Genomic DNA, 22,452 nt, shown 5'->3' on the forward strand with positions numbered 1-22,452 from the left:
TGGGAGGCCTCCCCTCTGTCTTGGGCTGCGGGGCTAATGTAGAGCCTGCCTACAGGGTAACCAGTTCCAGTGAGACAGAGCCCCGATGGAATCCGGAATCCCAGGGTGGGGGGGGGGCGCAGTGGTGAGATATGTGGCCACTGACAAGGAGGCCTGAGCGTGGAGTGGGCCTGTGGGCTCTGGGCAGGCGGCCAGCACGGTGCACCCACTAGCCCGGCCCTCGCTCACGGCAGCAAGGCAGGAAACAGGGCTTGGGTGGGCCTGACTCAGAGCTCCAGGGCTGCTCTGGAGGTGAGCACACAAGGTGCTGGCAAGTGCTGAGCTGTGGGGGGAGGGTACCCAGACAAGACAGGCTAGCACTGGGGAGGCGGAGGGGTACTGACCTGCCACCAAGGGCTCCTGGTCTTGGGGGTGGGCGTTCTCAGCTGGAAATGGCGGCAAGTATGGGGAGCTGGTGGAGGTGCCAGAGCGCCTGGGAAGAAGCTGCTAGAGCCTCTGGGAAAGACCCTCGGAGTCTTGGCCTGGGAGTGGGAGGGAGGCAGCCAGGCTGAGCTGACGCCCTGGGTCTGGGGCCCGGGGACTTACCTGGGCGACAGGGTGAAGTTGATGAGGGTGACTTTGGTGGAGATCTCCGGTGTGTAGTGTGGGTTGGGCAGCTTAGTGGTGATATACATCCGGAAGTCTTCATGGTAGGGGATCACCGTGTCCCCCAGCTTCAGCACTGTGTTCCCCTGCTGCTTGTATGTCTGTGGTGGGCAGGAGGGGCAAGCACTGCAGCCCAGGCTTCGCCAGGGAGGCAGCGAGTGGGGCTGCCCTGCCCCCACTCCCACCCCACCCCCGGTCCAGACGGACAGACTGCGCCCATCGTGCCCCGCCACTGCAGGCCCACCTGCTTGAGCAGCACCGGCTCCAGGGCCGGGTCCAGCTCCTCGCCTACATTCTCCAGAAGGCAGGGCTTGCCAAAGCGGATGGCATTTTCCATGCTACGCAGGAAGTCTCGGTCGCTCAGCTTGAACACATCCAGCCCATTGTCCTTCTCCTGTGGGCGGAGAGGGCAAGTGGGGGCTGTGGGAGCCGCCAGCCCACCCGAGGCTAAGCCCGGCTTCGTGGGATGGGGCACGAGGCAGGTGGGCTCACCATGTTCTTGATCCATTTGTTGGCCTGGCCCTGCGGGTCAATGAAGTGAGTCCAACGTTGGGAGAACTGGGTGATGACTCCATTCTCCACTGACAGCGTGTCGTTGGGGAGGCCAGCAATCTGTGTGACATCAAACTGGGTCAGGGCTGTCCCATGGCTACTCCTAGCTTCATGCTTGGCTATCTCTTCCCTCTCCTTAGGGTGCCCCCTTGGAGGAAGGGGCAGGTGACAGTGGGCACAGGTGTCACCCCACAGGACCTCCTACTCTCTCCTGCTCCTCGTCTGGATCCCCACACCTTCCTTCCCTGAGCCTCTCTGCCCTCTTGCCTACTGTGTTCTCCCTCAGTCAGACCACCTCTCAAAAGCCCACAGGCCATTGGTATCCTGGTCTTCACTCTCCCCTGGCCTCTGTCAATAGCCTCTTGGTTTTCTCCCTGGGCCAACTTTATCTGTCCTTTAGGTTCTAGCTCAAATCTGACTTTTTTTGGGGGGGGGGGGAACTTAAGAATCTTAACTTCCCCTGGATGCTGCTCTCCTTCCCCAGTCCACTCTGGCAAGTATCCCTTGAATTCTCTGCCTCCGGTTAGCTAGATCTGTGTCATGCTGTGTTCAGCTTTCTCCTCTCCAACCCACACCCTCTTGCTGGGCCCGGGTGGGTTCAGGGGAGGCACCTCTGAGCAGGCTGAGGAATGAGGGTGGGAGGGAAGCAGGAGGCTCCTGGCTCAGCCCAGTCCCTCCAGCTCCCCCCACCCCACACCCCGGGTGGACACCTGCCACGAGCGGATCTTGACAGGGTTTCCCAGCGTCCCGATGAGCGTGGGCTCAGACGTGTGCGGCACCTTGTGTCTCGTGAGCTGCTTGACCCAGTGGTCATAGAGCACCGTGCGGTACTGGCCCTGGGGAGACGCAAGACTCAGGCCACCCCACCACGACATCCAGGACGCCCTCCTCCCTCCCCACTGCTGCCGCCATCCCCTAGAGCTCAGTAGTTGTAATCAGGAGTAGAGCCCAGATGTGGAGTCAGACCCGTGCACTCAGGTCCCACTTTGGGTGACTTTCTTGGTCTCCATAAACCTCAGCCCCTCCTCCGTGAAACAGGTGCAGTGACAATAGGCCTGCCTGTCCAGGAGGCTGTGAGGACCGAGTGAGATGCCCCCAGGAAGCATGCAAGTGCGGGCTCAAGCTTCCCTTAGAAGGCCAGCCTTGCCAGGTGGGGTTTCTGGCTGTTTTCTGCACTGCCTCACCCTCCAGGCCCAGAACAGCGCCTGGTTCAGATGGGGCACCTGAGACACGCGCGTCGCAGAGTGAGCACATGAGGGAAGAGCTGCCTGGCAGGCTGCCCCTTGCAGAGGTGAGGCTGTTGCAGGGAGGGCGGGAAGGCTCCTCACCGTGAAGGGGCCCAGGTAGGCCACAAAGCCAGCAGCCACCAGCACGTCCCCGGAGATGTTGCCAAGCATATGCTCCAGGTTCTCCACAGTCTCCTGCCAGCGCACCTTCTCATCCGACAGCCCGTTGATGAGCTGCAGAGGCGGCCCCGGGGGGTGGGCTGAGGGGGGCCGGGCCAGGGGCTGGGGAAGGGGTACATGCCCCCCCTACGCCCCCCCAGACCCTCGCAGCCCGCAGGTCCTCCCTGCCCCCGCCGTGAGCCCACCTTGTCGGCGCGGCTCAGCCGCTGCTCACACTGCTCGCACTTCAGCTCCAGCTCCTCCTTCTTGGCGATGCACTCCCGGTACTTGGTCTGCATCGTGGCGATGCCGTCCTCCACCTCGTGCAGGCGCTGCTTGGCCTCCTCCAGGACCCTCTGTGTCACCTCCAGGTCATCCTGGGCCTCCCGCAGGGCTTGCTGCAGCCAGAGGGCCCGGGCCAGCTTGGGGAGGGGCTCCGGCGGAGCCCCCACCTCCTGCCACCTCCCCCCGGCCGTGCCCAGGCCTCACCCGCTTGGGCTCCACTGCCTTGGCCACGAAGTGGTACTTGTGCATGGCGCGCACCCACTGGCAGATGGAGGTACAGGCCTTGGACACCTTGGCAATCGCAGCCGGCTGGAACTCCTCGTTGTCAATGTATGGCTGGATGGCTTTGATCACGGCCTCCCCAATGTTGTCCTGGGGAGGAGGACCGGGGGCATCAGGGAGAGGCTTTCCAGGGAGCAAGGGGCTGTGGGGCCCTGCTCAGGAACACCCAGCTCGCTCTCAGAGCCCCATCCCCGTGTAGGCTTCAGCACAGTTGTCTTCCTGGGTAAACACAGTCCATAAAGCAACGGATTTCAGAGAACGATCAGAGTCTTCCTCCACAAGAAACCACACAGTCTCAAGGTCTCGTAATAGGCAGGCTCCGTTAAGAACTCACTTAGAGACAAGGGCTGCTTCCTGACAGGCGTGGAGACCAGTGAGGGATTCCGATGCCCAACCAGGCTCATGTTCAAGGGTATTAACCCTCACCGTGACAGCTCATCACACCCCCAGAGTTCCCATCCCATCCTGTGAGAGTCCAGCCCTGTAGTTCAGGATGAGCCCAGGAATCTGCATTGTTCATGAACTCCTGGAGCTCAGAGCCTGGGACCAGGGATCCTGAGTACTGTTCGTGAGCACTGCTGATTTGGGCTGAATTAGGCATGTGGGGCCTCTGGTTTCTAGACTGATGGACATGGAGGAGGAAGAATGGGGTAGTCTACAGGGGCCCAGCTGCCTATGGGCCATTATATCCACCCTCCCAGTGCAGCCTGGGGTGTCTACAGCCCCATATTGACTCATGGCAGTGGCAGGGTGGGAGGGGGTAGGGCGCATGTACAGTCAGTTGTCCCCTACCCAACTTCTGGGCTGAAGAAGGTCCCTTAAGAGGGTGGTGGGCACCAGGCTGACCTAACCATGAAGCAGCCCCTGAGATAGAACATGGCCGTGGGTACCGAGAGCGCCAGCCAGACAGCAGATGGAGAAACCCAGGGACAGACAGAAGAAGCTGAAGCTCAGCTGAGACCAAGGGAAAGGCCATGGTTGCACAGACAGTGCAAGCCTAGGCCAAGGCCATGGGGGTCTCAGGGAGGAAAGGGCACGAGAGGGGATCTCTAGGCTGTAGAGCTCTGAGGTGACTGTCACTCCCACCGGCCAGAGGCTCCTCCGGGGCCAGGATGTGGTGCCAGTCAGCTCTGTGGCAATCGGGCTGCATGTGTTCCGACAAAGGGAGATAGGACAGAGAGTCCTATGCTGGTGGGGGGAGGGGATTCTGCCTCACTCACAGGCCTGCTCGCCTTGTTCCCGGCACACCCACCTTGTCAAACTTGAAGAGGCTGTCGAGAAAGCGGCCAGGGTCCTGCAGCAGCCCCTTTCCGGGTTCCCAGTAGTCATCCACCTTGGAGCCGGGCCTCTCTCCAGGCACCTTCTTGGGCTTGATGCCCTTCATGATGCACATAGCCTCTATGACCAGCTTCACACCTGGGGGTGGTCGCTGCATGGCTCGGACCTGCAGGTGAGGCCGAGAGTGGGGAAGGGGAGAGCCATTATGGCCTGGGTACCCCTGGGCAGGGGCAGCTGTCAGACAGGGTAGACCTCACCAAGCCAGCTCCTACTGCCACAGACAAAGGGCATGCTTAGCTGTCCCCCAAGGTCCGTCTCGGCTTGTGGTTCCTTCTGCTCCCCCATACACCCAGGCCTGACCTTGCGGTCCTAGATGCTCATTGCCCAGGACCCAAAGCCCTCCCCATGTGCCTGTCTTGTGCAAGGAGGTAGAGGCAGGCAGCTGGGTTTGAGGCCTAGCTCTACCCCCACCTCTCAGCACATGACCCCAGGGGATGTGGAGACAGAGGGTGTGGGGACCAGAGGCAACAGGACAGATGCCCAGGGGAAGCTTCAGGGGCCAGCTGGCCGCCCACCTCGGTCACATCATTCTTGTTGAGGTTGCGCAGGCTGGCCAGGGCTGCATCCAGGGCGGGCAGTGCCTCATCCAGATCCTTCTGGGCATCGTCAGCAATAGCTTGCGCCTTCCTGGCCTTCTCATTGGCCTTGATCTCCTCTGCTTGCACCGAATTCCGAGTCTCCTGAGCAATGGCTGTGTCCACCTAGGGACCAAAGGCAGGGAGGGCCCAGCTGGTGGCATGTTGGGGATGGGTGTGTCCCCACCTTTCTCCTCCCCTTGTCTCAGTCTCCCCAGGGTAAAGAGAAATGAGAGCAAGGATGCCCCCCTCCCCAAGGGCCCTCTCGGAGCTCTGGGAATGTGAGAAGCCCATTCCCAAGTTCTCATGGTGGGCCTGGCATGGGGCCCAGGACTTTACATGCTTGAGCACAACTGCCCTCCAGGGAAGGACCCCCTAAGCCCGCAGGACATCTCCAGGCAAGACAGAGAAACGTGCCCCCCACGTCATGTTCTTTCCGTCTGCTGGAAACATTTCCAATATGCTGGCTTTGCCGGGCAGGAGGGGACTGCTTCTATGAGGAAGCTGTCATAACGAATTTGCGAATCAGAGGTATCTGCTGTGCAGAGCAGGCCCTTGAACTTGGGGATCTCAGGAAGACTCAGAGGGAGGCTGGGGCCGAGTCTGCACAGCTGCCCATGGCAGCCTGCTAGTCAGTCCCTGTTGTGATTATCAGGGCTTAGGTTGCCTGTCCTGCTCTTCACTATACCCGCTGCCCGGCACAGGGCCTGGCACAGAATAGATTCCCAGCAAACTCTCGCTGAATGAACAAATGATGACCGACTGAGGAAAACAGGCACTGAGGAGCTAAGCAGCTGCAGAGGTCAGGCAGCCAGTGATCTCGTGGTTGCATGGGGACCCCGAGCCTCCCCAGCCGTGGTCAGACATCAGGGAAGAGGCCCAGGGAGCACCCCCACCTTGATCTGCTCCATGGTGAGCACGGTGTCCTTGGCAGCCTCTTCCAGCAGGGGGCGCATCATCTCCAGCTCCTCCTGCATCTTGGCCACGTCCTCCGAAGTACGCAGCAGCTGGCGGATGGGGGGCACAAAGAGGAAGTCAGGGGTGACAGGGTACCAGAAAGAGGGCCAGGCGTGGAAGTGGCTGGGGAGAGGGTCCTGCAGGGCTGCCCGGCCCTCATGACTGAGAGGCTGTGGCTGGTTGTCCAGTGAGCCCTAGAGGAAGTGAGATGTCCTCTGAAAATCTGTGGGGTGTCCTGTTTTGGCCTTGCCCTTGCTCATTTGGTTAGGGAGGAAGCGACCCATTTAAACACTGCAGGCTGCCAAATGAGAGGGCGGTCTGGGCCTGCCCGGGCCAGGGTAAGCCGGAGCAGGCACTGCTTTAGCAGGCACTGCTTTAGCCACTGCCCACCAAGCCCCACTCTGGCCCACCTTGTCAAGGCCACTCTTCATGCGGTTCTTGGCAGTTTTCAGCTCCTGTTTCTTCTGCCCAATGAGGATGGAGAAAATATGAAGCAGCTCCAGGTAGCTCTTGGGGGTCACATAGTTGTGACGGGCCAGCTCAGCTAGGTACTCGGTACACTTCTTAGACACTGACTGGTGGATGTAGACACAAACTTGAATCTGTGGAGTGGGAGACCACTGATGCCAGCCTTGTAGAGGTCCCAGCAGAGACCTGGCACCACGGTGCCCTTGAAGCCACTAAAGCCTGGCCCCAAGGAGGAGACCACATGTAGGAACCTCAATGCTTCTCACACACGCTATCTCCTATGAGTCTCATAACCTCCAGGTCAAGGTCACCTATTCTGCAGAAGAAAAACTCACAACCCAGAGAAGTCAAGGGGCTCGTTTAAGTTCACACAACGTCAAGGGCAGAGCTGCCTTTGAACGTGGACCCAGGTGTCTCCCAGATCTTGGCCTGTTGCCCTCATCACAGCTCCTAAACTGCCTCACTCTGAGAGTCCTAAGGCGGGACCTTGGGGAAACAGAGGGCCCAAGGCTTCAATATAGCTGAGGAGGGAAACAAATTTACTCTAGTTCTTGGCTCGCAGGTGACCATCACTCTCTCAGGTTGGACCAAACAAATCTAGCCCCCCCATCTGTGGTCTTTGATTGTATGTCACCATGACAACCTTGTAGCACTCCCATGATACAAATGAGGAAACAGGCTTAGGATAGGTCAAGTTCTGCTCCAAAGCCCATCAGTGTTGGTCCTGGGACTCTCACGCAGGCTCCTGTGACAGTAAGTCCAAACCCAAATAGCTCCCCCTGACAGCTTGCTCCTCACCAAGACACCTACCAGTCCTCTAATGACTTCAGAGGTGGCTTCCAGGTCTGGGATCTCATTCAGGAACATGGTGGCCACAGACTCCAGTGCCTCTGCCGGCCACTCGTTAAACCAGTCAATGGTACAGCAGTTGACAAGGGAGGGGAACTGCCTCAAGCGAGCTCGGAAGACCTCTCCGATGGGGCTGGGGGACCAGGAGGCCAAATGAGGCACTGACTTCCACCGCAGGACCCTCCAGAGCCCAGGGCCCTCCTCGTGGCAGGCCCAAGTGCCGTCCCTACGTGGCCACCATGGGAGCCCGTACCTCATACACAGAACCACGTGGATATTGCTGCGCACACGCCCAGTGTAGGCGGCCATAAGATTGGCCTTGGTGGGCTGCAGGCCCTGCTCCTGGATGTAGGGCCGCATGGTGTTGACAATCTGGTCCTGCTCATCTGCGCTGTAGAGATTGGGAATGTCGCCTGAGTTCAAGACATTGTTGATGTCCTCGAGGAAAGACTCGTTCTTGATCTGGGGAGAGATGAGAGTACAAAAGTTAAGCCTTGATGATGGCCCTTGGGTGTTCGTCTCCAGGACCTTCACAGCAGCCCCATTTTACAGAACATACCACTGAGGCTCAGAGAAGCTCAGGGGCATACAAGTGACCTTGCAAGTCATGGTCTAAGACTCATACTCAGGCCTGCCCTACAGCAGAGACTCTGAACATCAACACGGGGCAGTGGAAGGGCCCTGGGTCCTGGGTGGGAGACAGGACACCTTACTCTCCCTTTCCAGGCCTCCCCATGCCTCAGTTTCCTCACAGGAGGAAACCAGGCCACAGGCAGAAATAGGTCCTTGCCAGACTGCATGAGGCAACCCTGGGGGTAGAGGTAGGGCTGGGAACAGAGGGCACCCTGCACAAAGTAGGACACATTCCAGGGCTTCCATCTCTGGCCAGCTCCGACCAGCAGGCAGCTTTAGGCACTGCTCTCTTTGCTTTGAGACCCCAGAGCCATCACCTCAGTTTCTTTTGGAGACCCAGGGACAGGCCTCCTCCTAGGGAGCTCTAGAGGGAGCAGCCCCCAAGAAGGGCGCCATAGGCACAGTGCTTCGGGCAGGAGTCCTGTGGTCCTTGAGGTGGGACTAGCCAGTGAGTATGGTGCCACTTGTGATCAGCCGTGGTGCCAGGGGCCTTCTTTTCCCTTGGGGTATAGGGCTGACCTATGCCCTCCTAGCTCTGACAGTCTGGGTTTGGCCCCATGCACCTGCCCCACCCAACTGAGGGCCCCCTGCCGCCAGTCCCAGCCATCCCACCAAACATCCACCCCAACTAAGAGTGACCTGGGCCTGAAGGACCGACCACTTTCTAGGATGCCACACAGGGATGGGGTTGTATCCAGCCCACCCTGGGCCCTGCCCTCTGCCTGTGGTAGTGGCACCTGAGTGTCAGAGAACAGGAAAGTGATGGGCAGGCTATGCAGGCCAGCCTTGAGCAAGATCTTCTTGACATCTTCACGCCACTCGGCCATGCCATAGTTCTTGGACAGCTCAATCTGGAAGCATTCGTACTCGGCCCTGGAGACAGGAGTTTGGCTGGAGGCATGGCTGAACTTAGGCCAAGTGCTGAGTGATGGGTGCCCACCCCCCACCCCAGCCATCTGGAGTTCTGGCTCCCATCCTGGGCAGATCTGCAGATGCTCCAGGCCCTGAACCTGCTCTCTTGCCTCCAGACCTCTGCCTAAGCTGTTCCGTGGCCTGGAACACACTTCGCTTCCATCCTCCCAGCTCTGAAACTGAGAGGAGGCCGTGGCCGCCACATCTAGGAATCCCTCCTGGATGTCTGCCGCCACACCTCCCTTCCCTGCAGCACCACAGGGCCCTGCTGCTGCCTCTCCTCGGAGCCTAGGTCCCCTGCCCAGTGCGTTCAGAAACCCTCAGCCGGGGTGACCCCAGCCCTCCTAGCTGTGGCCATCCACTGCCCAGCACTCCCGGAGCCCTCACATGTGCGAGGCCAGCCGTGTGAGGGAGCTGCGGCCGCTGCCACCCACACCCAGCAGGAGTGCGTTGCCCAGTGCCTGGCGTAGGGTGCGGCTGATCCGGCAGATGTGGCTCATGGCATCCATGAAGAGGACCAGCCTCAGCTTGGCTGTGTTGACCTGGTTGTAATCTTCCATGTACTCCTCAATCACCTGCATCATCTGGGGCCAAGGTGGATGGGGAGATCTGGGTTGACTCTCCGTCCCCAGGCACTAGAACCCCGACAGAACTCACCCCCTCCCATGGCCAGCCCTGCTCCTCTGCAGGGAGGGCTGTTGGGCCTGGTCTCAGGAGGGTTTGGCCCCATGCGCCTGACCCCCCTACCTGTGGGCCTCCCTGCCCCGGGTCCCAGCCATCCCGCCAAACATCCACCCCAACTGACAGTGACCTGGGCCTAAAGTGCCGACCACTTCCTAGGATGCCACACTGGGACAAGGTTGTATCCAGCCCACCCTGGACCCTGCCGCACTGCCTGTAGCAGCGATACCTGAGTGTCGGGGAACAGGGAGCCAGATCTGTTCAGAAGTCAGGCCTAGAGGATGCCAGACCTTTGGGATACACAGAGGCCTAAGGAGCGGGGGTCAGAGCCTTGTCTGTTTCCTCTTGGCCTCACCAGGTGTGCTGAAGCACATGAAAGCTCATGAGAGCTCCTGGGAATGAGGAGGGGATGCGTGTGCAGGGAAAACATCGGGAGACCCTCCAGCCACACAGCTCTGAGGCCTCTGACAAGGTCTCTTCCATGTCTCCCTGGGGTCCCGACTCAGACCCTGCTGCCCCTCTGGGGGGCGGGATGAGAGCCCCTCCAACGGGCGAGCACGCCCACATTTACAGAACCTGTCCCCGACGAAGCCCAGGCTTGTCCCCCGAGGCGGACCAAGCAGGGCCTGCTGCCCCTTCTGACAGGAGAGGAAATGGAACGTAGGGAGGCAAGGGCTGGCCTTTGAAGTCAGAGCCCTGACCCTCTAGTCCCAGCGTGCTGGTCTGTTCGCGGTGCTGCGGAGGGCCCGGGCCCTGGGGGGCAGAGCGAAGGGGGCCCGCACCTTCTTCTCGCTGGTGATGAGCTCGTAGGACTTGACGTCAGAGCCTGGCGACATGAAGTCCCCATAGAGGATGGGCTGGAAGGGACACACCTCGGCGAAGGTCACCCCCCACTGCTCCATGCAGCTCTCCAGCAGTTTGTCGAACCAGCCGCGGTCCTCATCGCTCACCAGGCGGTCGCGGAACACGCGGCAGCTCTCGTGGTACCAGAGCCGCAGCAGCCGCACCTTGTCCTGCAGCCAGCCCACGGCAGTCAGCACACCCGTCCCCCCGGGGAGCCCGTCCCACGCTGCACCGCCCGCACCTCCCCTCCCCCGGCCTCACAACCCACTGGCCAAGTGCCTGCTGGGACCCCGCTGCTTTAGCCGGTTGTCAGCATCCCCCCTCTCAGGGCCCCCGCAGCAGCTCAAACCCCAGGCCTGGGAGGAATGCCTGCTTCTCCTTATACCTTCCACTTAGCAAGGCCCTCTGGCTCTGCTCCCATCTCTGTGTTTGCTGCCACCTCCATCCCGCCTCTCCCCTCCTTCACCCCCACAATGAGTGGATGGCCCTCAGGAACCCCCCAGGCCCTTCTCTCTACCTTTTGGGCTATAGTGTGGCAAGGCCAGGGCTGGCGCCTGTCCCATTCACCAATTATCCCTGGCCCCAGGCTCTACACATACTGATGCATCCAGCCCCCATTCCAAGGGCAAATCTGTCCCCCACACCCCTCCATGGCTCCCATCATCTTCAGGACGCTATGGCCTCCACAGCTGACAGCCCCAGCCCCCCGCCAGCACCCTGATAGCCCGCTCCCTGCTACCGTCCTGCTCCATCCACCTGGGCGTCTGGTTCCTCGAGTGTATCCCCCTCACTCTGCTTCCCAAATCTCCTACACAGGGCCTCACCAGGCACCCTCTCTCTCTCCCTTGTGCTGCCCTAGATCTTTCTGTGGGATCCCCATCACCACTGCCATTCTAGGCATGGATCTGAGCTGCAAGACGGGGCTCAGCTGTAGGAAAGCAGAGGGTCTGGAACCCAGCCTGCCCCCAGTGCCACTCAGGCCCTGGCCAGATCAAGGCTAAGCAGTGCTGCAGCAGCAGTAAGGTCAAAGACCAAGGGGCTGGAGAGGACAGTGGGGGCACTGTGGGTTCTTCTCCCTGGACACTGGGAAGGGAGCCTGCCGGGTCCTCACCTCGACCTTAGCCGGGTCAGCCATGAGCATGCCCTGGAAGACCTTGGACAGGTCCCTCAGGTTGAAGGTGTAGTGGGACTTGGCCGGGGTGGGCAGCAGCTGGGAGGTGATGGTGGAGTACACCATGATGGTGGCTTCCACGAGGGGACTCGTGAAGCGGGCAATGGCGGGGGCCCCAGCTGTGGGAACAGGAGGGTGGACCTGAGTCCTACAGGCGGGTGCCCCCCATATAGCCTCCAAGGATGCTAACCCCCTTTGCCAGGGCTGTGTTCTCCCCTGCGTGCCCTGTCCCCAGCCCGCGGGCTTGGGTTCCACCCAGTCCTCAGCCCCTCTGGGATGCCAGCTCCACCACAAGCTCTTGCTGATGTGATGCCCCCAGTTCGGGTGAGGAATCTCTTGCTCTGAGCTCCCCACCCACCCGCCCATGGCCTCATTTCCGGACACGCTGTCATGCGCTGGGGCACACCCATGGGACCAGGGATACTAATGCGGTCAGGGTGGGGCGGGTCCCTTGCTACCTTGCCCTGTGAGGCCGTGGGAACTTGGGAAAGAGGGAGTGAGAAATGAGTAAAGGGGCAGGAGGGCTTATCCGTTAGTCAACCCAGACACTGTTCTTGGTCCTGAGCACAGAGGGTGGCCCCACAGACACACTCCTCCTGCTCCAGCTGCCACCCTGGGGCTCTGTGGATGGGTGGACAGTGGTGGGCCTTGCAAAGGCCGGCTGCAAGAAAGTGGTATCCCAGGGCGCCTGGGTGGCTCAGTGGGTTAAAGCCTCTGCCTTCACTCTGGTCATGACCTCAAGGTCCTGGGATTGAGCCCCACATCAGACTCTCTGCTCAGCGGGGAGCCTGCTTCTCTCTCTGCCTGCCTCTTTGTCCGGTGAGCTGCGGTTGGGGGCATTTCACATAGTGCTGGGGGAGGCTGTGTGAAGACGGATGCTCGAGCAGACAGCTGGAGAAGGGAGGGCAGGCCCAGAACCGGAGCAAGCATGCCGAGGCCTGGGGTGTTAAGGACCAGTGAGGGAAGGTGAGAGTCGAGAGGTGATGAGGGGCAGGGATGGCTCTGCCTGTCACCGTTGGGACGTGGGGCCTTGCCTGCAGCTGAGGAGAGGAAGTGTGTGATCCCAGTGAATGCATGGATGGGTCCCTCAGGCCGAGATGGCTACAGGACAGGATGGGAGGCTGGGGTGTGGTGAGGGCATGGGGATGGGGCAGTGAACCTGACCTGAGAGGAGGGGCTGCCCTCCAGCAACAGTGAAGCCCGGGAAAGTGAGACTGAGAGAGCTAATGGTTGGTCAGGCCATCTGAGAACCACTGGGGACAAGGGCACTCTCCGGGGACTGTTGAGGCACGAGGGAAAATGGAAATGGTGGCTGATGTCGGCTGAAGAGACAATGCTCTTGAGCTGTGCTGTCTGTACGAGCAGAGAACTGGAGAGACGGCTGGGATGGGGGTGGGGGACCCAAAGCGACTATTTTGTGTTTTGTCGTTAACATGGGGCACATCTGGATGCATCTGCTTGCCGATGGAATGGCCTGGTGAGGATGGGCCACACACACACGTGTGCTTATGCTGTGTGCTGGGAGGTGGAACCACGCTCTCCAGCAGACAGTCTGGGGTGGGATTCGGGTTTATGAGAAGGGCTCTTTGGCTGAGCCCTGGAGAACCGTCCATTCCTAGCAACACGAGAAAAGACAGGACCAACGGTGGCCTAGGTGCAGGGGTGTGGGGGACATGGAAGCCTTGGGAGGGTACTGTCTTCCAACGGCCTCCTTCAGCTGAGGTAACAGGAAGGGTGGGACGTGCGGCGGGGCTGGAGATCTGACGCCGTCTGTTACCCTGCTTCAGTGACCACCAGATCTGCCCTGTGCAGGGCTGCCACACCCTAGATGTCTGCTCCTCCTAGAGGGCCGGCCTCCTGGGAGCCTCTGCTCCTCTGCACAGGGTGGTAGTTTGTTGGCTTGCTTTATTCATTCATTCAGCTCACTTTTACCTTGCTTTTACTGTGGGCGGGACAATGCCTGGACATTCCAGGCACTAAAGGGCTGACTGTTATGTGAACGGTTGAAGGAGCCTATGAAGGCATTTGCTCCAGAGAATCAGACGATGGTTCTCTGTGGCTCTGGGGACCCAGCCCCGGCCACCCCCACCTGGAGTCCAAGGCTCACCCAGGAACCAACAGCCCACCCCATCCAGGCCCTGCTCCAGGCCGGCACTTACGCACGGGCTCCCGGTAACTTCTCTCCCCGAGGAGTCCATCTAGAGGGTTGAGGGAGAGACATGGGGCTCAGAGTTAGGTGGGTCCCCTGCTGCACGTCTTGGCCAGCTGGGCCAGGCGGAACAGCTCCCAGAGCATCCCCCCAGCAGCCCCCCTCCTCAGAGCAATGTGGTCCCCACCCCTCGCTGGGCCTATCACCTCTGGTGGCAGGGCAGGCCAGGCCAGAGGAGTGGAGGCCTGACTCTCATCACCCACCACCTGGCACAGCGCCAAGGGGAGTTCAAGGTCAGAGTGTTTCTTAGACAGGAGGTGGGTTAGTGGGGGAAGACTGCATCCTGATGGAGTGGAAGGTCAGAACCACGCTGTCTATTCTATCTTGGTGGTTTTTCCTGATTTATAAAAGTAACATCCTTCTGCCAGCTTTTCTGGGTAAATACAAACATACACGTGTGTACTTATGCAGGTGAAGACACAAGTGCATACATGTATAAATCATATATTCAGCAATCACCACGTGCTAGGCTTCATGCAAGATGCTACATCCAGTGTCTTATTTAACCTTCACAACTTGGGAGGGTGGGCACTAATATCACCACCCATTATACAGATGGAGAAACTGAGGCTCAGAGAGGTTCAGGAATTTGCCAAAGGTAACACAGCTGAGTAAAGGGTGAAGCCAGGGCTGAGGTCACTGCCTCAGCCACTCCACCCCTTCCAGCAGCTGCCCAGGTGTCCTAGGAGTAGCTTACCCAGCCTGGGCTTCTGCCTTTGCCCGGGACCCCCCCGACTTCCACCCAGTGCTCACCCATCCAACTGCCCAGGATGGTGGAGAAGATGCGCTTCTTGCTGACCTCGTCCATCTCGGCAAAGGACAGGTAGTTGAAGTGGCGTGTCAGCCGTGGGGTGATGGCATTCCTGCCTCCGCCCGGGGGGCCCATGGCACAGACAAAATTGATGTCCACCAGCTGCTTGAAGGCTCCTGGAGTGGAGGCAGGAAGTCAGGAGGGAGCTGGGTCCAGAGTTAAATTAATGACTTTTTGTGGGCCCAAGGCACTTGGCCTTCAAGGGCCTCCTCCTCTCTAAAAAGCATTAAAAATGATCATTTATAACAGTATTGGAATATAGGCAGATATAATATTATAAATTAACAGTGTTCTTTGACCCTTAAAAGTTCATTTTCCCGGTGATTTTAAAAGAATTCAAAACATTTCTGGGGACCCTCTAAAAGTACTGTGAGCAGTAGGCCCTGTGCCTACCCTGCCTAACGGAGGAGGCATCCTGTCCTGCCCAGCACATCCAGCCCGCACCTCCCTCCCACCCCCTTGTTGGGCCAGGCCGGCCGGCACTCACCAATGACCTTGCGGTCATACCAGCCGCCGTGGTCCATCCACTGGCGCAACAGCTCAATGGGTGGCTGGGCGCCATAGGTCTCCAAGGCTGGCATATTCAGGTCATCAATGAAGAAGATGAAGTTGCGCCCCAGGGGCGGCCCATACACACCTTTTCGCCTGTGGGGAGGGGCTGCGTAAGCCCAGCCCACATTGGCACCAGGTCTTCTGGGAATCCAGGGCTGGCAAGATGGCAACTGCCTTCAGCTCTCTCTGAATTGTTAGCCCTCTGGAGCAGCCCCTGGTCCCAGTCTGAACATCCTGGGACATCACACTTGGCTGCCTGGAGTCTGCGCTCAGCAGGCGGAGCTCAAGCCCCACCCCCACCCAGCCCAGGACAAACACCCACAGCCGGGCTCAGGAATTCCTGATGGGTGAGTCTCCAGACCAGTCTGTAAGAGCACCCAGGGCCCTCTAGGAAGTTTTTGGCAAACCCAAGAGCATAACTGGGCAAGGAGTTGGGAAAACGGCTGGTTGAACCAGGCTGGGAGAACACACAGTGGCAGAACAAGGAAGGCGGTGCCTGCCTCTTGTCCAGCTTGCTGTCGATGAGGTCCTGGGTTTGGTTGGCCGAAGTGCGGGCTGAGAAGGTGAGGAAGTGGCTGACATACTCTGGCGGCAGGTTCTTGAGGAGCTTGTCGGAGATGGTGAGGGTCTTGCCTGTGCCTGTCGGCCCGATGCACAGCACCTGGGAGAACAGGGATCACTCGTTCAAGACTCTCACTGGGGGGCACCTGGGTGGCTCAGTGGGTTAAGCCGCTGCCTTCAGCTCAGGTCATGATCTCAGGGTCCTGGGATCGAGTCCCACATCGGGCTCTCTGCTCAGCAGGGAGCCTGCTTCCTCCTCTCTCTCTCTGCCTGCCTCTCTGCCTACTTGTAATCTCTCTCTGGCAAATAAATAAATAAAATCTTTAAAAAAAAAAAAAAGAAGACTCTCACTGGGTCTGGTGCAGGGCAGGAGCGCCCCCCCACCCGGCTGTCCACGTGGGAGGCCAGCCACCTCCCAGCTTGGGCCTGGGTGTGGGAGGAGCAGGGCACGGCCGGGGTGCTCACGGGCTTGTGGTTGATTAGGAGCATGTCCAGCAGGTAGGACATCTGCACCGTGTCCATGGTAGGCACAATGATGTTGCAGTAGCTGGTATCCGGCATCATGGTGAATGGAGTCGAGGAGTCCATCCACTTCACCCAGGCCACCTGCAAGCACAGGCCGCTCCGGGTTGGGCCTGGAAGCCGGCCTCACCCTGCTCTGGCCAAGCGCACCAGGAGGACGAGGGAATTCACTGCTAGGCCATGGCAAGAGAGCCCAGGTGAGGGGCAGCTCGGGACTGAAGCAGGAAGCCCTGTGTCCCCCTCTCTGCTCAGGGTGGGGAATCCCAGAACAAGCCACTGGGAGTGGGGGGGCTTCCTAGGGACTGCGAGGTCTTGGTGTCAGGGAGATGTTCTGGCAGTTGGACAGCCCAGCGGTCAAAGACCTTTGCTGTTTAGTTTCTGGCTACCCGAGGGTGTGGGGGCCAGAACCACAGGTGTTGGCATCACTGGGATACAGAGAGATGCCGCAGCCTGGCTGTCCCCACCATCCCTGCCTGCATGAATTCTTTCCTCCCCAGCCTTGACCCAGCTTGCAGACCTTCCTTAATGAGGGGGCTCGCTAGGGTCAAACCACAGGTTACACTGGGGACAGTTCTGACCGTTAGACTCAAATGTGCTCTGTGCGACCCCCAGCAGGAGCACGCATAGTGGCTGTCCCTGTAGTTATCTCCCTGCCCCCTCCTTGTCCTGGGGTGGGGTCCTGACCCTGGAAGCATAGTAGACTCCCGGAGCCTTCGCTGGCTGATAGGAGGGATGGGACACCACGGCAGGCCAGGAGGGCTTGCTGTTTAGCCTAAGGGCACACAGCCCCTAGGAAAATGGGACTTTTAAGTAGAACTGCGGCAGCCATCCCTGCGTTCAGCATCAACATGGAGGAGGCAATGCTTATGGTCAGGAAGGGAGGAAGGCCAACATCTCCCAGTCCCATGTTCAAGTCCAGCTCTGCTGCCCACTAGCTGGGTGTGGCTGCTCTGAGCCTCAGTTTCCTTGTCTGGAAATTGGGCACAATCATAACCACACTGTGGGTCTGTGAGGATCCACGAGTTAATGCAAATAACTCCCACCTGAGCCCATCAGCATGGGCTCCTCTCCGTAGTCCTTATTCATCGATGAGGACAACCATCACCCAGAGGGCCCTCCCGGGCTTGCCCCCTCGGCACAGGCCTGAGTTCACCTGCTTGCCCTCCTCATCCTCGTCCTCATCGTCATTGGAGCTGCTGATGCCTGCGTCCTCCAGCCTGTAATCGAACACCAGCCCCTCCTCCGGGAAGTGCAGGGTCAGCTGCAGGGACCAGAGGAAAACAAGGCTGTGAGGCCTGGGAGTTTGTGTGGCTGCTTGTCCCTGGGGGCCTAGGCCCCATGGACAGCCCCAGAACCCCCAGTGTTCTGGGACCTGGGAGCCCAGCCTGGGGGCTGCCGCCTCTCACGTTTTCTATCTTCATCTTGATCCTGAGCCAGTGGCTGAAGCTGATGCGGCTGGCGCTGTCCCCTGTGGCGCCCACACTCCAGATCAGGGAGAAGATGAACCAGGGCTCGATCAGTTCTGGGATGCGACTCAGCTTTTCTGGGGGTATCTTCCTGAGGCCCTGGGGACAGTGGGAACCACATCAGGCCCAGGCCAGAACAGTGCTGAGCAGCCCAAGGAAGTGGGGTTGGGGGGCATCTTTGGGCCTCTGCTGCATGGTCTGGTGTGCCAGCATCAGACAGGTTGGGGTGACCCCATGACCCATGTGAGCCAATCTGAATTGTTCTTCCAGAAAGCTGGGCTTGGGACTCAGCGCCCTCGGGTGCCCTGGCACAAGGAGCAGGGATAGGAAGGAGCAGGGCCCCGGCCCCCCTTGCTCAAAGCTGTACCTCTTTTGGCAGGAAGGGCTTGAAGAAGCAGTCTAGCAGCTTGAGGAGACTCAGGGTCAAGTTGCTGTTGGTTGAGGTGATCACCTCCCTTACTGAGTGCCGGATGAATGTGATGGATCCCTACAGGGGACGAGCACCTGGCTCTTGCGGCTGGTGGCCACAGCGCCCCATTGCCCCACCTGGGCCGTGCACACAGTGGCCTCGCTCACCTCCAGGAAGCGGACGAAGAGAAACTTGAACTGCTCCTCATAGGGCTTGAATAAGGCAGGGAGCCTCCTTAGCCAGCACTCGACAAAAGGCATGAGCCCCAGGATGCTGGGTTCCAGGTACACCATGCCACAGCGGGACACTGTGGCTGGGGAGGCCACGGCCAGGTCCTGCACCTCGAACATCATGGTCATTGACTGGCATGGAGAGGAACTGTGTGAGTGGGCCGGCCGCCAGTTCCTAGGGCCGGGAAAAGGGCTGCAGAACCGCTGGGCAGGGGGTGACCATCCTGTAACTGTGGGCAAGCTGTGGGGCAGGCCGTGGAGGGGCCTCAGGAACCCTCAGGCCTCAGCTGATAACAAAGCTCTCCCTGGGGCTGTGAGGAGAACCGAAGTCAGAAGCTTCCTGACTGCTCTCTGGCCAGCCTAGGACCAGGGCATTCCGGGGTCCCTGGAGCCCTGGAACAATGTGAGAAGAGCTGTGGGCCATGCTCCAGAACTTCCGGGAGCTCTCAGGAGGGCTCAAGGGATCAGCTCCACGTAGCTATCACAAACTGCTCATACACCAGGTGACAGCCCTCCTTTTCTGAGAACAGCACCTCACACACCAGGCGGGTGGCCCTGGGGCCGGGTGTGTACCGCCTGTGTCCAGACTCCTGGCACGTTGCTAGGATGTCTGACCCAGACTGGGCCCACAGGGCTACAAGTGGGCCCAGGAGGCACAAGGCAGAGTCAGTGGAGAGCGGTGGGTGGTCATCCGGACTGAGGCCCAGCTCATCCCAGAATGTGGGCTGCAGAAGGGCTGCCCGGGCAGCTGCCCCCGACACGGCTGAGGTGTGGGAGCCCTGGGAGGCAGCTGGGGCCCTGAGAGGGAGGGGGATGAGCCTGGCCAGCATACTGTGGCCCCTGGGGCCACTCCGCTGCCAAGGAGAGTGGGAAGACAGACAGGCAAGTATACCTCGGTGAGCTTGATGATCTCCCCGGAACTGAGGCACAGCTTCTTGTTGTCGTCCAGCACCGTGTTCATGTTCTCTATCCAGACGGCGTCCACCGGCCCGTCAAACATGTACCACTTTTTGTTGGTGTTGGAGGCGATGGCCCCCGCCCGGATGAGGGAGGGGAAAATCCCATCTGTCCTGCAGCCACCAGGAGGAGGGAGATGGGGCAGGCAGCAAACCCAGATGGCACCCAGGGAAACCTGGCCACCGGTCTGGCCCTGCTCTGTGGGGGTCTTTCTCTTTAGTATCTTCATTCATTTAAAAACAACAATGGGGAAAATGGGACTTTTTAGTGTAGCATGGGGTTATAAAAATGTGCGTTTATATTCCTTCTCTGCTGAATCATCACTAAAGTTAAATTAAAGGAAGATAAAAGATGGTATCCTAGGGAAGAGAAGGAAATGGGGGAGGAAGCACCAGTAGAAATGGAGATCCATCCAGTTCTGGGAGATGGGAGGAAAAGGAGATGGGGAAAATGACCTTGCAGGAAGGCAAGGGATGGGTCGTGAGAGGTATCCAGGTCCTGTCACATAACCCAGGAAGGCTCACGCTTCAGAGGCACCAAAGGCCTGGGAAAGTGATGGGTAGGGGGACATCTTTCTGGTCTGATCCCCAGGCCCCCCAACCACCCACGCAAGAGCCTGGAGTGGGTGTGGATGAGACCCTTCACCAGAAACGGGGAAGCAGGCGGAGTCATGTTTGGAAAGATGGGTGACTGTCCCACTCCAGTGCCCACACCCCCCTGGGTTTCCAGAACCCTGGAGCCAAGCAGAACCCTCCACAGAGACTGGAGACTTCCTGAGAGAAACAGAATGACCCCAGAGAAAAGCCTCCCACATGCTGACGTTTGGAGGGTCTCCCCCTAGTTGTTCTTCTCCAGCTCAGAGCACCTTCCCTGACATGCATGTGTCTGTGTGGGGGTGGGGGACCTGAGAGGGCTTTCTAGCCATGACAGCAGGCAATCTTTACTGAGAATTCGGCATGTGTCATACTGTCTAGACATCTTCCCTAGGTCAAGCTCATTTTCTCTTTCCCAGAACCATGGTGCCACTGTTATGCCCACTTCGCAGATGATAGCACCAAGGCCAGGGAGGGAGGAAGGTCACTCAGCAAGGAAGTGCAGTGGTGAGTGAAGTCCCAGGCATTTGGACTCCAGAGCCTGAGCTCCTGAGCTCCCAATGGACTAGGGGAGGGAGGCCCATAGCTCACAGCCCCCAGAGGTCTGGGCTCAAGGTGGTCCCTGGAGAGAGGTTGGGACCACTCACCACTCATGGGTAAGCAGGTCAAATTCTCCATACAGCTGGCCCATTGTGATGGACTTGGGGTTCAGCACATAGTAACTGACGGCCTCATACGTGCCACCACTGATGGACGGCTGTCCTTTCAGCGACGTCATGGCGGCTGCCAAGACTCTGTAACACTGGGGAGACAGCCACCCAAGAGTGAGTCTCCTGGCTCCCCAGAGCACAGGGCTGCAGTGGGCTGCAGGCCACAGAGGGCAGGCAGGGCATTCTAGAGGCCACAGAGGTACAAATGGGGACTAAGACCCCAGCCGAGAAACCAACCCACACACCACCACCCTCGCCTGGGTGACTATTTGGGTCGTGAATTGCCTGGCTTGGCTCCACTTACATTGCTCTTGCCAGAACCTGTGGGCCCGACGAGCATGAGGCCATGCCGCACCACCGTGGTCTCATAGAGCTGGATACACTTGGTCAGGAAGCCTAGAGGGACATGGCAGTGGCACTCAGGGCGCAGAGCATGGGCTCGGGTCCTGGCTCTGCCACTAGCTTGCTGTGCGACCTCAGGTGGGTCACCCTGAGCCTTAGTCTCCTCATCTAGAAAATGCAGCTGGCAATATACCTGGGGGCAGGTGAAGCCCTGAGCACAGGGACAGGCAAAGAGGAAGCACTCTGCTAATGGTGGCCATGATTTCCACCATGATTGATTCCCTAAAACCCATTGGTCAGGTGTCCAGCTGGCGTGGGCCTGCTCAGTGTCACAAGCCCCAGAAGCAACTCCAGCCCCCAAATCCTCTGCCAGGCCTACAGAAAGCACCGCCCTGAGGAAATGGTGGCTGATACATGGCAAAGCCCCAGGGACAGAATCGGAGCATCAGCAGCTGCTACTGATCAAGACCAGAGCTGTAGGGCTAGCTGCCCGTTGTAGGCAGAGGGCCAGGCCCACACAGGTAGGGACTGAATGTCTCACTTTGGCCCAAGAGTGTATTGGGGAGATGGCAGGGGGAGCTGTGGCCCCGCATGTCTGGAAGGCCCTGCCAATGGGACAAGGTCCAGTTACCCAGTGATAGCTAAGCGGGCCCAAGGCCACGAGGGAGAGATTTTGAGGCTTCACTCAACAACCCTGCTGGGACCTGGTGGGCAGGAAGTGGCCTCAGAGTTCAATGGGGAATGAAGGACAGGGGAGGGCTTGGGGGACAGACCCTGCAGCCTGAACACATCAGACCCCAGAGGAGGGTCCCGTATAGCCAGGGTGGCCACATGGCCAGGTGTGACTTTCTGGACGAACGTCCCCCCACCGCACAAAGGATTGGCAGGGAGGGTCCTGGAGGAGAGGAAAGGTCCTCTAGGCTAGGGACGGTGAGACCAGAGCTCAAGGGGCACGGCTATGCAGTGGCTGCATGGAGACCCCCAGCTTCTATCAGAGAAGAGGATTAGGGTCAGAGGGAGACTGAGGGTGCCATCCCCCAGGGTTCTCCCATCTGTGTGGTAGCCCTTGTAACAGGTTAGTTCAAGAAAGGCCCAAACACTCCTCAGCCCAGTGACACCTGGGCTTATTCCAGTGACCTCCTGGTGTATTCCAGGAGGAGTGTGGGCAAGTCCAAGATAGGAGCAACAAGCTTTGTTCCAAAAGAGGACAGTGTGCGTTGGGTGTCGTGGGGCAGGGCTCACCATTTCCCCCAGTGACGGCACCAAACCCCACTGCTACCCCGGGGCAGGTAAGGATGGGGTAAAGAACAGCCTCTGTTGGGGAGGAGCAAGGCCCAATAGGGGCCCGAGGCCTGTGACTGCTCCCCACAAGAGGAGGGGGGCAAAGCAGGGGTCTCAGGCTGGTGGCAGGATCTGCTTCCCCAGTGAAAAGTAATCAGCACAATGAACGTTGGTCTCTGCCCCCAGTTCCTGAAACCATTGTAAAGAGAATGCTAGGACAATCTTCTTTTCTA

At 59.3% G+C, this 22,452-nt stretch overlaps 1 protein-coding gene across 1 annotated transcript in view; it reads right to left on the reverse strand.

Annotated features, from left to right (window-relative positions):
• DNAH1 (dynein axonemal heavy chain 1) overlaps nucleotides 1-22,452 on the reverse strand; it is a 74,661-nt gene that overhangs the window by 7,418 nt on the left and 44,791 nt on the right. Inside the window, exons 35-63 of the mRNA XM_044253440.1 lie at nucleotides 20,901-20,992; nucleotides 20,534-20,688; nucleotides 19,229-19,406; nucleotides 18,274-18,468; nucleotides 18,065-18,184; nucleotides 17,638-17,796; nucleotides 17,385-17,492; nucleotides 16,175-16,315; nucleotides 15,649-15,809; nucleotides 15,084-15,241; nucleotides 14,539-14,712; nucleotides 13,736-13,774; nucleotides 11,517-11,695; nucleotides 10,345-10,575; nucleotides 9,269-9,465; nucleotides 8,707-8,842; nucleotides 7,590-7,798; nucleotides 7,298-7,469; nucleotides 6,430-6,621; nucleotides 5,959-6,069; nucleotides 5,003-5,188; nucleotides 4,402-4,593; nucleotides 3,072-3,239; nucleotides 2,789-2,980; nucleotides 2,526-2,657; nucleotides 1,908-2,033; nucleotides 1,138-1,257; nucleotides 890-1,039; nucleotides 586-746 (exon numbers count right to left, since the gene is read on the reverse strand). Of these exons, the coding sequence (XP_044109375.1) occupies nucleotides 586-746; nucleotides 890-1,039; nucleotides 1,138-1,257; nucleotides 1,908-2,033; nucleotides 2,526-2,657; nucleotides 2,789-2,980; nucleotides 3,072-3,239; nucleotides 4,402-4,593; nucleotides 5,003-5,188; nucleotides 5,959-6,069; nucleotides 6,430-6,621; nucleotides 7,298-7,469; nucleotides 7,590-7,798; nucleotides 8,707-8,842; nucleotides 9,269-9,465; nucleotides 10,345-10,575; nucleotides 11,517-11,695; nucleotides 13,736-13,774; nucleotides 14,539-14,712; nucleotides 15,084-15,241; nucleotides 15,649-15,809; nucleotides 16,175-16,315; nucleotides 17,385-17,492; nucleotides 17,638-17,796; nucleotides 18,065-18,184; nucleotides 18,274-18,468; nucleotides 19,229-19,406; nucleotides 20,534-20,688; nucleotides 20,901-20,992 (4,534 nt within the window). The remainder of the gene's footprint in view (nucleotides 1-585; nucleotides 747-889; nucleotides 1,040-1,137; nucleotides 1,258-1,907; nucleotides 2,034-2,525; nucleotides 2,658-2,788; nucleotides 2,981-3,071; nucleotides 3,240-4,401; nucleotides 4,594-5,002; nucleotides 5,189-5,958; nucleotides 6,070-6,429; nucleotides 6,622-7,297; nucleotides 7,470-7,589; nucleotides 7,799-8,706; nucleotides 8,843-9,268; nucleotides 9,466-10,344; nucleotides 10,576-11,516; nucleotides 11,696-13,735; nucleotides 13,775-14,538; nucleotides 14,713-15,083; nucleotides 15,242-15,648; nucleotides 15,810-16,174; nucleotides 16,316-17,384; nucleotides 17,493-17,637; nucleotides 17,797-18,064; nucleotides 18,185-18,273; nucleotides 18,469-19,228; nucleotides 19,407-20,533; nucleotides 20,689-20,900; nucleotides 20,993-22,452) is intronic.

This window comes from Neovison vison, chromosome 6, assembly GCF_020171115.1.
Source record: "Neovison vison isolate M4711 chromosome 6, ASM_NN_V1, whole genome shotgun sequence".
NCBI lineage: Eukaryota > Metazoa > Chordata > Mammalia > Carnivora > Mustelidae > Neogale > Neogale vison.